Source organism: Artemia sp. Qi Xiang Cuo, chromosome 16, assembly GCF_049724085.1.
Source record: "Artemia sp. Qi Xiang Cuo chromosome 16, ASM4972408v1, whole genome shotgun sequence".
Taxonomy (NCBI): domain Eukaryota; kingdom Metazoa; phylum Arthropoda; class Branchiopoda; order Anostraca; family Artemiidae; genus Artemia; species Artemia sp. Qi Xiang Cuo.
The window spans coordinates 36,230,964-36,246,575 of record NC_142809.1 but is presented as its reverse complement, the minus strand read 5'-3'; the positions used below and the strand labels follow the sequence as shown (position 1 = coordinate 36,246,575).

General features: G+C 37.5%; 1 protein-coding gene and 1 pseudogene across 1 annotated transcript in view; one reads left to right on the top strand and one right to left on the bottom strand.

The window, feature by feature from the left end:
- The window catches only part of LOC148942850 (intermembrane lipid transfer protein VPS13D-like), a 192,512-nt gene that overhangs the window by 12,965 nt on the left and 163,935 nt on the right, over positions 1-15,612 (top strand). Inside the window, 1 exon segment of the mRNA XM_089102376.1 lies at positions 2,272-2,448. Within this exon segment, the coding sequence (XP_088958502.1) occupies positions 2,272-2,448 (177 nt within the window).
- LOC148942851 (la protein homolog) lies at positions 4,301-7,155 on the bottom strand (annotated as a pseudogene).

The following is a 15,612-nucleotide window of genomic DNA, read 5'->3' as shown; positions in this document are numbered from 1 at the left end:
ATTAAATAGAAAACACAAACAAGTTTTTTTAACTGAAAGTAAGGAGCAACATAAAAACTTAAAACAAACAAAAATTATTCCGTTTATGAAAGAGGCTGTCCCCTCCTCGATGCCTCTCTCTTTACGCTAAGGTTTGTCTCTTTGTCATATCTCTACTTTTTAAAGCAATAAAATATATTGTTAAACAATATATATATATATATATATATATATATATATATATATATATATATATATATATATATATATATATATATATATATATATATCTACTGTTTATTGTATATTAATCTATTGTCAATAGGTAAATCTATTGTTTTGTCAGAGTACAGTTTTTTTTTTTAGTTCTTGGCCATTATCTATATGGCCAGAGATTTGCACTTACCATAAAACCTTAGAGGCGTGACTCTTACAACTATCTTGTAATAAACCAAAATTGGTGGCATGGACAAAGAAGAAAGTGTTGCTCCCACTGTGAAATGAACATTAATAATGAAGCCAAACTAAAAACATCCATAAACTACCACAAACAAGTATGATTCTGCTACCTCCCAAACTCCCAAAGAGCTGAGTGTCTTTTCATCTTGCTTTCAGCAAAGCACAAATAACATTCAGGCCTCTTTGGGAGTCATCATCACATCTATTTGTGATGAAAAGATTACTGACATGAACCATTTGTGACAAATCATTCTATATGGCTTCCATATATATAGCTAATGGGATGGCAAATCTTCGTCGGGTTTTACCTCCTGCTTCTCAAATATTGTCATGCTTTAAGTCCAACCCCCAATAAACAGATATTATTCAAATTTTCTTAGTGCCCACAAACCTTGACCTCTTCCCTGCAATTACAGAATCTGTCGGGTCCATATATCAGCTTTGTATTTGCTTGTAAAAATTGCGCATTACTGAAAACCAAAGCTCCATTAGTTTACTAATACCTTCGAATTTCTCAATTGTGTCCTCCTGACTTTTCCCCTATATACCTCTACAACCTAGATGTTAGCTGTAGTTTCAGTCTGTAGTTTCAGGAACATCGGTAGGATACAGACGTTTCCAGAGGGGATGTTTTCTGTTGGTGGTGGGGGGGGGGTCGGGGGTTACATGGGAGGATCTTTCAATGGAGAAATTTTTCATGGGGGGAGGGAATTTTCCATGAAGAGGGTGCCGGATTTTTCAGCATTATTTAAAAAAAACGATCAAAAACTAAATTAAAAAACGTTTTTTTTAACTGAAAGTAAGGAGGAGCATTAAGACTTAAAAGGAACAGAAATTATTACTTATATGAGGGGGTTCTCTCCCTTGTCAATATCTCGATAATCTTTTACCCTTGTCAATACTCTTTTTACTAATGTTTGTTCTCATCTATGAGTGCTGCTTGCACTCCTGCTTGTTATGTTTTGCTTGTACCTTAAATGAGATGTTAGCTGCGCAATTTCCTAGTGACTCAGTTCACGTCCTTCATTAGCTACACAACTCTACGCACCAAGAGAAATTGTTGTGAGGGAGTTGAATCAATCAACTGTAGTGAATCGAGGCGTGCGTCCTGAACATCAGATCATTTGCCCCTCTTCTTTCTGGGTTGGGTCACCCAATCTTTGATTGTTTCTTCTTTTCTCATGATAAATTCATGCCCTTCTTCTCGGAATAATTTGCTTGCAGCTAACTAGAATGTTGCCTTTTTATGTAAATTCACTAGTCACACTATTAAAATAAACGGCGTAATTGTAAACACTGCTTATAAATATTCGAAATATGGATGAATATGTAAACATGTAGATTAGCTAATTAGGTAAAAAATGTGGTATAATTGTAGTAGGGTTTACCCAATTCAATAAGTCAGCATAAATTGATTGCTATATATAGTGTTGTAGGTTTAGATCCATTAACAGTTTGAAAGCATATATGAAAAAATCTCTTTTTGAAGATTGGGTTAAAGTTTTTACATTTGTCAGAGGGTTTGAATTCAGTCCTAGTTGAACTTTCAAATTGAGGAGATTCACTTGTTTTCTTTCCAGTATTTTACATGGAACAGTTAAATGGAAACAGTTAAAAGCTTGATAAGTCCTCTTCTTCAGCCAAGAGCTCTTTTAAAAATTGTTAAGATTCATTGGAGCTTAATTTAGATTAAACTAGGTGAGCTTTGGGGTTAAAAAATCCCTAAATTTCAATAATTCTCGTTGTGTATATGATCACCCACCCTTTACACATTTGTCAAAGGTTTGGATCTGTGTCTTTCTTTTCTCATGACATGATGAATGCTTTTTGCAGTTTGACCCTGAAGCAGAAGAAGCATTTCTTTTAGAGCACAAGTTAGCTGAGTTGGACAAACTGGAAATACAGTGGAGATCAGATAATGATGTTGAAACCTCACAGTACTCATCAAGCTATTCGTCATGGCTTTCATATGGCACCAATTTTATCACTGGCATCATTGAAAACTTACAGGTAATTTTAGAAGTGAGCAAGATGAAAAAAGAATTTTTTACATAAAATAAGAAAACCTAATGTTTAATTACAAGGCCTATGAACATTTATGAACAAATGCATGGTATATCACAAATATATCGGTGTTTAGACTAGAAGTAATTAAATTTATTGCAATTAAAGAATAGATTTTTTTCTGTCACTATTGGCAATAATGACAGAAAAATAGTGCCTTTTTTGGCAGTTTGCCATTCCGAAAATATTTATTACCAAATTGTCTAAATAGAGGTGTTTGTATTTGTTATATATTATTGTGATAAGGTTTTATGTAGGTTGCACACATTAACCACTTAGAAAGAAGACTCTTGAGTACATCACATCTGTGAGGAATACTCTAAGTAAAAACTACAATTTAGAAACGTTTGTTCCTGCCACCATTTCTTTTTTGTAACCAATGTTATTTCATCAAGTTTAGTCTTACCCATCAAAAGTTTAAGAAAATTTGCCTTAATTTCGAAAAGAGAGGGAAACACCCTCTCTCTCAATCTCTCTGAATCTCTCTCAAGCTCTCTTAATCTCTCTCAACTTCTCTCAGTTTCTCTCATTATCTCTCCTTAAGCTCTCAATTTCTCAATTGCTAAAACAGCAGAACTCATAACCTGTTGTTTTCGAACATTAAGTATTGCCAAGGTGAGATTGACATTTGCATCGGGTGATGCATCAAGTAGTTTTCTCAATATGAACTTGGACGGATCATGTCGTAGTTTGTTCTTTACTAGGTCTCAGCTATCTCTACAACCATCAAATCAATGAAACTTTCATAATCCCAATTTAAAATGAACTATACCGATCCTTCTTATAATGTGTTTTGATCTGACACCATATTTGGGGGGGGGGGGGGTTCGGGTTATTTTTGGGTTTCGGGGGTTCGAATTGCAGCTGCCACTGCAACCATGATTAGCCAAGTTTAGATTATTGTCGGGTCCATTTTTAATCACAATGAGCCCTTAGGCTTTCTGTGATATTGCAGTCCCTACTAGCTGCAGAGGAAATAAAAATGGAAGAAAAGATGCCACCGATGCAGGTTTTACTAGGTTGCAAAGACTTTCCTTGTTTTTCAAGTCAATGGATTTTCCTCGTTGTTCAAGCCAAGGGACATTAATTTTCGAGTTCATTCAATCATTGCCTCCCGCAAGGTCAAAGCTTCGAATGGGTACACTATAACAAAATTAGGTCGCGTCAAAAACATTGTCCTCATCTTTCAAATGTAATACCAGGTGGCTTTAAACATTCAGTTTAGTATTTAATAGCTTTTTAGCTTGCAACATTCTCGATTATAGTAAGCAACCTTTGCTTTACAATGGATTAAATTTTCACACCATCAGTCATCGATCTCCTCAAAAAATATTATTACCAGCTTCTCCGTCATATTGTAGAGAATACGGTAGAAAAAGAAAAAAAATATTTCACTAATTGTAGTAAATATTCAAGGCCATCTATTAATACGTAAACTAGATAGCTGTAGCATCCAGATAGCTGTAGCATCCTAGATAGCTGTAGTATCCTAGATAGTTAGACGTTGCTTCCAGATAGCTGTTCAGAGAATATAGAATTCTCAGTACTTAAATTAAAGTAGTTGGCAACAAACTTGAGTTTTGAAATGGAATTCAGAGCAGATGGGCTCAATTTGGGCATGAATCACCTTTGATTATGTCTCTTATCTTTGTAAAGATAGCTGCACAAGGACAATAGGCATAACAATTATTCATTTAAGATGGTGTTCCTCCTGTGTGTATCCTTTTTTTCTTACAACAAACTTGCTTAATTTAAAATGCGACTTAATTCAGTACAAAAGGCAATACAACAAATGACTTCAAACTCTCTGTCTTGTGAATGATCTTCCTCCGCTTTGCCTACTTCTGAAAGACCTCTTTTCACCGGACTTATCCCCTTTTCCTGATTTTGCATTAACTCTTTTCTCAATAACAGTCTCTAGGTATTCTTTCTCAGCACCATTTTCTAGGATATCCACTTTTCTTCACGTTCATCAATTTCGATAGTATCACCAATTTTTTCTTTAACCTCTTTGGTTTTTTCATCATTAGTCAAACGTACATAACCAGCAACTTCACCATCCTTGTTAATAGTGTCTACAAATTTAATTACTCTCTTGGTCAACGAGAGTTTTGAATTTATCTTTAATATTGTTCCAGGAAACACTCTTATCAAGATCTGTGATAAGTATAATTGAACCATGTTCAGTTGCTTCTGTCAATTCCTTTATCTGATTCTCCTTTTCTTTCTCTCTCCTGTCAAGTTTCTCTTTCTTCATTGCTTCCTTTTTACTAAGCCATTTGTGCTTTTCAGCTGACAAATCATCATACCACTGTCTGAACAAAGAAACATCATCATACTTAACATTCTTCTGTTTCAGAAAAGTTTCAGCATCCTCTCTGGTCTTAAATTCAACTAATGCAGTACCTTTAAAGTGTGGCTCTTTTTTTGACCCATAGTACCTCAATGTGATTTTTTCAACATCTCCAAAATAAAAAAAAAAACAAAACTCCAATAGTTCATCCAGTGTTGCAGATTTATTGATGCCTTTACAGTAGACTGTTCTCAAAGCAATTTCTCTCTTATTCTCATCTGTAATTTCTCGTATAGGCTTTACTCTTTTGATTTTCATGCCATCCTCAGAAACTTCAATCAAACCAGATTCAGACTTTCTCAATGCCCTAGCTACTACTAACGGATTATCCGACAGAGACACTAGTCGTTTGAATTTCAACAAAATTTCCATAGGAATCCATCCTTCATCATTTTTCTGAATCTCTTCTAAAAGAAATTTGTCCCCCAAAATGTCGGAGCCACGAAAGTAGAACTAGTAAAATCTTATTTTCCATTGTTTTCTGCTGAATTTGGTTCAAAACTAAAGTCAAACAAGCAATTAGTTAGTGTTTTGTTTCTTTTTAAGCTCTTATTAAAACTTTTTAGTCATGTCTAAATATTATTTTTATGTTTTGTTTCTTGAAAGCTTGAATATACGTTATTTTTGCTATTACAAAGTTGAAAAGTGAAGAAAAGCTAAAATGAAAATTTTAAAACTCAGAAAGCGTGGGTGCATAACGTTATTGTGTAAGAAATAAAATCTCTGTTGGAATTAAATAGGTGTCGATTACCCCCTAATTGTATAATGATATTTGTCTGAACAATCATCTCCCAGGGGTATATATACGTTATACGAGTTATGCGTCTGTAAAGATATTTATCTTAAGGCTTTATTTATATAAGTTGATATACTTCATTTTTCATAAAATATAAATTTCATGAAAATTGCTAATGTCATGTTTAGTGATGATTTCTATAAGATACGGTGTCATCGACATTTTTTTAACGATGGACTAGCTAGTAGATTGGTTCTCTAAGCCTTATGAAAGTATTGTTCACATTAACCTTGATTGAGGAGAATGAAACCGTATATGATCTTAATATAATTCTTACCCTAATAATTCAAGCCAATATATTTCCCTTGTTGTTCAAGCCAAGGGACAGTAAGTTTCCTATATAGCAGTTTCGGACAAGGCGGTTCTAATGGTGTACTTTTTGTTTTATTCTGACTCTATTTTTTCGAGTTAAGGGTTATTGTATTTCTCAACATTGGACGTGATCGTCTCTTACTCGGTTGCTAGCTACCCCTGCAATCCGGATTCCCGGTATGCGAAATTTTTATTTATGATAATTTCTTAAAGAATATGATTAAAATAATCTACATAATGATTCCTTTTATTACTTCTGGTACTATGGGCTACAGTTCGTTCCTTAATGTAATTAATTAAAAAAAGTTTTTCCATTAAATAAGTTTTTCAAAGAAAAGTAAAGAACTTCATTAAACCAAAAATGAGCAAAAATAAAATCAAATAATCTACCAAGCGTGAAACTACCACAAATCAGCATCGATAAATAAATAAAAACCCAAAACGAACAGAAATTACAATAAATAACCAAGTGAAACTCGAAACGAGCAAAAATTAACATGAGTAGGGCTCAAAACCCCTATGCCTTCCCAAGGCCAGAACATAATTTTTACTTTACTACAAAAAATATAAATGTTTTTACTTTTATGACTTTAATAAATCAAATAATATTAACATTTTGATTACTAAATATCAGTATATGTATATAAACTGACAATGCACATTCATTAAAATCTGGACACAAATAGTAGTGTTTAATTTAGTTTTATACCTCCACTAGTTGACCTGAAATAGAAAACTTGATACCATTCGCAAAAAAAAATCTGTTTACTTTCTTTGACAGCTTGGATACACTTAACGCTATTTTGATTTGGTTAAATTTTAAGAACAGAAGTAGTCCCGAAAGTTTGAACTTAATACCCTCAGTCGTTCTTGGGATAATGCTGAGATGCCTTATTGGGAATTAGCATTAACACAGTGCCTTTTGATTTAATCTTAAGGCAACATTTAGTTTTTAAACATAATGGGCAAATGGGAAGGTGGGCGTGGGAGGGGGACTAGTTGCCCTCCAATCACTTTCGAATATTAAAAAGGGCATTAGCCCTTTCTATTTTCAATCGCATGAGCCCTTTTGAAGTTCCTAAGACAACTCCTTCGATACGACGTGCCCTGGTTTAAAAAAAAAAGAAAGAAAAATAATATACATTGTACCTACATTGATCTTTACTAAAAAAGTGTCAAGCCTTCCAATCATTTTCGACTATTAAAAAGGGCACTAGACCTTTCAATTTCCGCTCGAAAGAGCCCTTTTTGAGTTTCTACGACAACGCTTTCCATAAACACCTTATATGCCCCCAGGGGACAAATTACAACCCTTGCCCTGAGGGCTGTGAGGGGGTTATCACCCTCAAAGAACTAATTTCCAGAACTTTCAATTACGTTAAAAAATATGGCTATCTGTGTAATGGTGGGCCTGAGAGGGGGGTTATTTGCCCTCCAATCACTTCCGACTATTAAAAAGGGCACTAGCCCTTTCAATTTCCAATTGAATGAGCCCTTTTTGAAGTTTCTACGACAACGCTTTCTATAAAAACCTTATATCAATCAATCAATCATTTATTACCCACAACTACAAGACAACAAGTAGTACAAACATAATGATGGAGTATGGAGTATAAACATAATAATAAAAAAGAAAAACAAAAAAGAACATCAACAAACACTAGCAATTAAATTAAACTAAGAAAAGAACTGTAAAAGACCGTGGTCAGGGCCAATATTACAAAATGCATCTGCAGAAAGCTTTTTGTGTAGGTCACCGAGCTTTTGAGTTACATCCGTAAAATAGAAATTTTTAGCTAGATACCGATTTCTAGTCCATGGCGGCAGAGAATGAAAAAATTTGCAAATTTTGAAATATGTAGCTTTAATCTTTTTTAAATCCTTTAGCTTAAGAACAGAATGAACACCCGAAAAATAATGTAAGTTATGCCCCAGGGCATAACTTACAACCCTTGACCTGAGGGCTGTGAGGTGGTTGTCATCCTCAAAGACATAACTGCCTGACCTTTCAACTACGTTGAACAAAATGGCTATCTCCAAAATTTTGATTGGATGTGTTTGGGGAAATGGTGGGCGTGAGAGGGGGGTTACTTGCGATCCAATCACTTTCAATTATTAAAAAGGGCACTAGTGCTTTCAGTTTCTAATCGAATGATTCCTTTTTGAAGATTCTACGACAACGCTTTCTATAAAAAAAAACCTTATATGCCCCCAGGGCATAACTTACTACCCCTACCCTGAGGGCTGTGGGGGGAGTGTCATCCTCAAACACATAATTTCCAGACTTTTTAACTATGTGTTAGTTATCCTCCAATCACTTTCGGCTATTAAAAAGGACACAAAGCTTTCTAATTTCCTTTCGAATGAGCCCTTTTTGAAGTTTCTATAACATCACTATCTATAAAAACTTTATATGCCCCCAGGGCATAACTTACAACCCTTGCCCTTAGGACTCTAAGGGGGTTATCATCCTCAAAGTCCTAATTTCTAAAACTTTTAACTACGTTGAACAAAATGGTCATCTAAAGACTCTGATTGGATGTGTTTGGGGAAAAGTTGGGCTTGAGTGGGGGGCTAGTTGCCCTTAAATCACTTTCGACTATTAAAAAGGGCACTAGCCACTCCAATTTCCAATTGAATGAGTCCTTTTTCAAGTTTCTACGACAGTGCTTTCAATAAAAACCTTATATGCCCCCAGGGGATAATTTACCATCCTTATCCTGAGGGCTGTGGGGGAGTGTCATCCTCTTGGATATAATCTCCGGATCTTTCAACTACTTTGAATAAAATGGCTATATCAATATTTTTATTGGATGTCTTTGGATAAATGGTGGGAGTGGAAAGGGTGTTAGTTGCCTTCCAATCAGTTTCGTCTATTAAAAAGGGCACTAGGCATTTCAATTTCCAATGAAATGAGCCCTTTTTGAGGTTTCTACGACAACGCTTTCTATAAAAAAAAACCTTATATGCCTTCAGGGCATAACTTACAACCCTTGCCCTGAGGGCTGTGGGGGGGTTGTCATCCGCAAAGAACTAATTTCCAGAACTTTCAACTAGGTTGAACAAAATGGCTGTCTCAAAATTTTGTTTGGATGTGTTTGGGGAAAAGGAGAGGAGGGTTAATTGCCCTCCAATCACTTTCGACTATTAAGAAGGGCATTAGCCCTTTGAATTTCCAATCGAACGAGCCTTTTTTGAAGTTTCTGCGACAACACTTTCTATAAAAACCTTATATGCCCCCAGGGCATAACTTACAACCCTTGCCCTGAGGGCTGTGGGGGAGTGTCCTCTTCAAAAACATAATTTCTATCAGGAAATCAACTACGCTGAACAAAATGGCTATCTCAAAATGGCAACCTTATATGCCCCCAGGGCATAACTTAAAATCCCTGCCCTAAGGGTTGAAATCAACTACGCTGAACAAAATGGCTATCTCAAAATTTTATTGGATGTGTTCGGGGGAATGATGGGCGTGGAGGGGGGGGGGGCTAGTTGCCCACCAATAAATGTCGACTATTAAAAAGGGCACAAGCCCGTTGAATTTCCAATCAAATGAGCCTTTTTTTTAAGTTTCTAAGACATCGCCTTCTATAAGAACCTTATATGCCCCCACGGCATAACTTAAAATCCTTTCCCTGAGGGCTGTTGGGGTGTGTCTTCCTCAAAAACATAATTTCTCTCTGGAAATCATCTACTCTAAACAAAGTGGCTATCTCCAAATTTTGATTGGATGTGTTGGGGGAAATGATGGGCATAGGAGGGGGGTTAGTGGCCCTCCAATCACTTTCGACTGGTAAAAAGGGCATAACTCACTCCAATTTCCAATCGAATGAGCCCTTTCCGAAGTTTCTATGACAATTCCTTTGGTGCGAAGTGCCCTGGTCTTAGACCAAGAAAAAAATAAATAATACATTGTGCCCACAACGTTCTTTACTTTGGCAAGGCAAGTTTCTACGACAACGTTTTTTATAAAAACCTTATATGCCCCAGGGCATAACTTACAACCCTTGACCTGAGGGCTGTGAGGGGGCTGTCATCCTAAAAGACTTAATTTCCGGACCTTTCAACTACGTTGAACAAAACGACTATCTCAAAATTTTGATTGGATGTGTTCGGGGAAATGGTGGACGTGAGAGGAGGGTTACTTGCCATTCAATCATTTTCAGTTATTAAAAAGGGCACTAGCCGTTTCAATTTCTAATCGAATGATTCCTTTTTGAAGTTTCTACGACAACGCTTTCTATAAAAAAAAACCTTATATGTCCCCAGGGCATAACTTAAAACCCCTGCCCTGAAGGATCTGGGGGGAGTGTCATCCTCAAAGACATAATTTCCAGACTTTTTAACTATGTCGAACAAAGTGGCAATCTCAAAATTTTGATTGGATGTGTTTGGGGAAATGGTGGGTGTGTGAGGGGTGTTGGTTATCCTCCAATCACTTCCGACTATTAAAAAGAGCACAAGGCCTTCTAATTCCCAATCGAATAAGCCCTTTTTGGAGTTTTTACAACATCAGTATCAGAGGCAACGCTTTAGCGCTGCCTGTAGTAAAGCCATACGGCTCCAATGTTTTATTATTTATTGATTATTTTTTTCCCAGAGGCACTTCATACGGAAGGGGTCCTCGTAGGAGCTTCAAAGGGGGCTCATTCGATGGGAAATCGAGAGTTCTAGTGTCCTTTTTAGTAGTCGAAAATGATTGTAGGGTAACTCGCCCCCCCACGCCCATCATTCCCCCCAACCCATCCAATCAAAATTTCGAGATAGCCATTTTGTTCAGCGTAGTTGGTTTCCAGATAGAAAATATGTTTTTGAGGAGGACACTCCCGCACAGCCTTCAGGGCAAGGGTTTTAAGTTATGTCCAGGGGGCATATAGTGTTTTTATAGAAGGCGTCGTCATAGAAACTACAAAAAAAGCTTATTTGACTGGAAGTTCAAAGGGCTATTGCCGATTTTAATAGTCGACAGTGATAGGAGCGTACTAAGCCTTCATAGCTTACACACCTTTTTCCAAAACATATCAAATCAAAATTTTGAGATAGCCACTTTATTAAATGTAGTTTTAAGTTTTGGAAATTATATCTTTGAGGATGGCTGATCTCCCGCAGCCCTCAGGGCAAGGGTTTTAATTTAAGGATTCTCCGAATCCTTCCCATTATTTCTTATGGAAGGGATGCTCGTATAGACTTTGGAGAGGTCTCACTTGACTGAAAATTGAAAGTTCTTGTTCACTTTTTAAGAGTCGAAAGCGATTGGAGGGAAACTAGCCCCCCCCTCACGCCCATCATTCCCCCAAACACATCCAATCAAAATTGTGAGATAGCCATTTTGTTCAGCGGATTCGATTTCCAGACAGAAAATATATTTTTGAGGTGGACACTTCCAGAAACCCCTCAGGGAAAGGGTTTTAAGTTATGCGCTGGGGGCATATAAGGTTTTTATAGAAGGTGTTGTCGTAGAAACTTCAAAAAAGGCTCATTCGATTAGAAATTCAAGACTAGTGCCCTTTTTAATAGTTAAAAGTGATGGGAGGGCACCTAGCCCCCCCCCACGCCCATCATTCCCCAAACTCGACCCATCAAAATTCTGAGATAACTATTTTGCTCAGCATAGCTAATTTCCAAACAGAAAATATCTTTTGGAGGAAGAAACTCCCCCACAACCCTTAGGGCAGGGATTTTAAGTTATGCCCTGGGGGCATATAAGGTTCTTATAGAAGGCGTTGTCTTAGAAACTTAAAAAAAAGGCTCATTTGATTGGAAATTCAAAGGGCTTGTGCCCTTTTTAATAGTCGAAAGTGATTGGAGGGCAACTAGCCCCCCCCCCCCCCACGCCCATCATTCCCCCGAACACATCCAATAAAATTTTGAGATAGCCATTTTGTTCAGCGTAGTTGATTTTAAGATAGAAAATATGTTTTTGAGGAGGACACTCCCCCACAACCCTTAGGGCAGGGATTTTAAGTTATGCCCTGGGGGCATATAAGGTTCTTATAGAAGGCGTTGTCTTAGAAACTTAAAAAAAAGGCTCATTTGATTGGAAATTCAAAGGGCTTGTGCCCTTTTTAATAGTCGAAAGTGATTGGAGGGCAACTAGCCCCCCCCCTCCACGCCCATCAGTGCCCCCAACACATCCAATCAAAATTTTGAGATAGCCATTTTGTTCAGCGTAGTTGATTTTCAGCTAGAAAAAATGTTTTTTAGGAGGACACTCCCCCACAACCCTCAATGCAAGGGTTTTAAGTTATACCCTGGGGGCATACAAGGTTTTTATAGAAGGTTGTGTCGTAGAAACTTCAAAAAAGGCTCATTCGATTGGAAATTGAAAGGGTCCGTTCCCTTTTTAATAGTCTAAAGTAATTAGAGGGTGACTAACCCCTCTCTCACGTCCACCATTTCCCCAAAAACATCCAATAAAAATTTTGAGACAGCCATTTTATTCAACGTAGCTTTAAGTACTGGAAATTAGGTCTTTGAGGATGACAACTCCCCCACCGCCCTCAGGGCAAGGGTTGTAAGTTATGCCCTGGGGGCATATAAGGTTTTGTATAGACAGCATTGTCGTATAAACTTCAGAGAGGACTCACTTGATTGAAAGTTCTAGTTCACTTTTTAAGCGTCAAAAGATATTGGAGGGTAACCAGCTCCCCCCCCCCCCCCAAAAAAAACCCCTTTTCCCCAAATGCATCCAATAAAAATTTTAAAATAGCTATTTTGTTAAAAATAGTTCAAAGATCATATTACAAAAATTCCAGTTTCGACACAACCCACCCCCCCCCCCCCTTAAACCCTATTTTCACAAATGCATCCAATAAAAACTTTATGATAGCTTTCTGTTAAAAATAGTTCAAAGATCATATAACAAAAATTCCGGTGTTGACACAACCCACCAGGGCCCGGGGGCAGGCGTTGTAAGTTATGCCTTGAGGGCATATATGGGTTTTATGGAAGGGATGCTCGTATTAACTTCAAAGAGGGATCATTTCATTGGAAATTGATATTTCTAGTTCACTTTTTAAGAGTCAAAAGAGATTGGAAGGCACCTCGTCCCCCCCCCCCCCCTCCTTCACGCCCTTTTGTCCTCAAACCCATCCGATAAGAACTTTGAGATAGATTTTTTTTAAATAGTTCAAAGACCATATAACGAAAACTCAGGGGTCAACACAGCCCCCCAGGGCCCGAGGGCAGGTGTTGTAAGTTATGCCCTTGGGGACTCTATGGTTCTTATTGAAGGAATGCTCGTAAAAATTCAGAGACGACTCATTTGATTGGAAATTGAAAGTTCTAGTTAAGTTTTTTCGAGTCAAAAGATATGGAGAGCAACTAGCCCCCCACGCCCCTTTTCCCCAAATGTATTCATTAAAAATTTTGAGATAGGCACTAAGTTAAAAATTTCTCAAAAGTCAGATAACAAAAACTCAGGTGTCGTCACAACCCCCCCAGGGCCCGGGGGCATGCACTGTAAGTTATGCCCTGGGGCATTTATTGTTCGTATGAAAGGGATGCTCGTATAAACTTCAGAGAGGGCTCATTTGATTGTATATTGAAAATTTGAGCTCACTTTTTAATAGTCAAAAGAGATCTGAGGGTAGCTATCCCCCAACCCATCTGATGAACATTTTGAGATAGACATCTTATTAAAAATAGTTCAAAGGTCGGGTAAGAAAAAATCCGGTGTCAATAGAACCCTCCAGGGCATAGGGGAAGGCGTTCTAAGTTATGCCCTAAAGGCATGTATGGTTCTTATGAAAGGGATGCTCGTATAAACTTCATATTGGGCTCATTTGGTTGGAAATTGAAAGTTCTAGTTCACTTTTTAAGATTCAAGAGAGTTAAACTAGCCCCCCCCACGCTCTTTTTCCCCAAACCCGTCCCCTAAAAATTTTTAGATAGCCAGTGTTTTGTAAACTGTTCAAAAATTAGATAACAAAAACACCCCCCAGAGCCCACGGGATAGGCGTTGTAAGTGTTGTGCTTGGAGCGTATAGGGTTCTTATGAAAGGGATCCTCGTCAACACTTCAGAGGCTGCTAATTTGATTGGAAATGGAAAGTTCTAGTTTAATTTTAAAGATTAAAAAGATATCCGAGGGCAACTAGCCCCCCCCCCCCACACACACACCCTTTTTTCCTCAAGTCCATCTGATAAAATTTTGATAATAGCCATTTCATTAAAAATAGTTCGAAGGTCAGATAAGAAAAATTCCTGTGTCGACGGAACCCACCAGGGCCCGGAGGCAGGCTTTATGAGTAATGTTCTAGATGCTTTTATTGATATTTTGAATGGGATACTTGTGTAATTATCGAAGTGGGCATGTTTGTTTTGTAATTTTGCCCACTGGTTCACCTCTTAAGAGTCGAAAGATATCGAAAACGCACTTGCCCCCCCCCCCTCCTCCACGCCTGAAATAGATCAGATAAACATTTTGTGTTAGAAATTTGGTTTAAAATATTTTAAAGTTCTAATGACAAAAAATCTCCGGTGTCGACACAGCCCCCCAGGACCGGGGGTAGGCGTTGCAAGTTATACCCTTGGGGCATATATGGTTGTTATGGAAGGGATGCTCGTATAAACTTCCTAGAGGGCTCATTTGATTGGAAATTGAAAGTTTTAATTCACTTTTTAAGAGTCAAAAGTGATTGGAGGGCAGCTAGTCTCCCCCCACACTCCATTTATTTTTTCCCCAGAGGACACTTCATATAGAAGGGGTCGTCGTATAAACTTCAAATGGGGCTCATTTGATTGGAAATCGAGAGTACTAGTGTCCTTTTTAAGAATCAAAAGTGATCAGAGGGTAACTGGCCCCCCAAGCCCTTTTTCCCCAAATACATCTGATAAAAATTTGAGGTGGCCATTTTGTTAATAATAGTTGAAAGATCATATAACAAAAACAGCTTTACGCATGGTCATTTCGTTATAAATTGTTCAAATATCAGATAACAAAAACGCCTTTGTCAACACCCTCCTCCCCCCACCCCCAGGAGCGGGGCAGATAGTTTAAGTATTTGTCGGGGGTGAGGTATGTTTGTTATGGAAGGTATGCTCGTATAAACTTCAGAGAGGGTTCATTTGAATGGAAATTAAAAGTTGTAGTTTATTTTCTCAGAGTGACAAAAGATCAGAGGGCAACTAGCCCCTCCCGCCCTCCACGCCTTTGGGTGTATCAGATCGATAAACCCAGCCGATAAAAATTTGATGTGACCATTTTGTTAAAAATAGTTCAACCATCAGATATTAAAACTCCAGGGTCGACACAACCCCCAGGGCCCAGGGATAGGCGTTGTAAGTTATACTCTGGGGATATATATGGTTCTTTTAGAAGGGATACTCGTATAAACTTTAGAGAGGGCTCATTTGGTTGAAAACAGAAAGTTCTAGTTCACTTTTATAGAGTCAAAAGAGACCGAAGCTTAATCTAGTCCCTCCACGCCCTTTTTCCCCTAACCCACCCGATAAAAATTTTGAGATAGCAACTTTGTTAAAAAATAGTTCAAACATCAGATAATAAAAACCCCGAGGTTGACACAAACCCATTTTTTCACTTTGATATTGTTACTTTGATATCAGTTTTGTTACTTTGATGAATATCTGATTTTTTTTTTAAAGTTTGATTTTGAAATAAGGATTTTTTAAAAACTTGAATTTTTTTG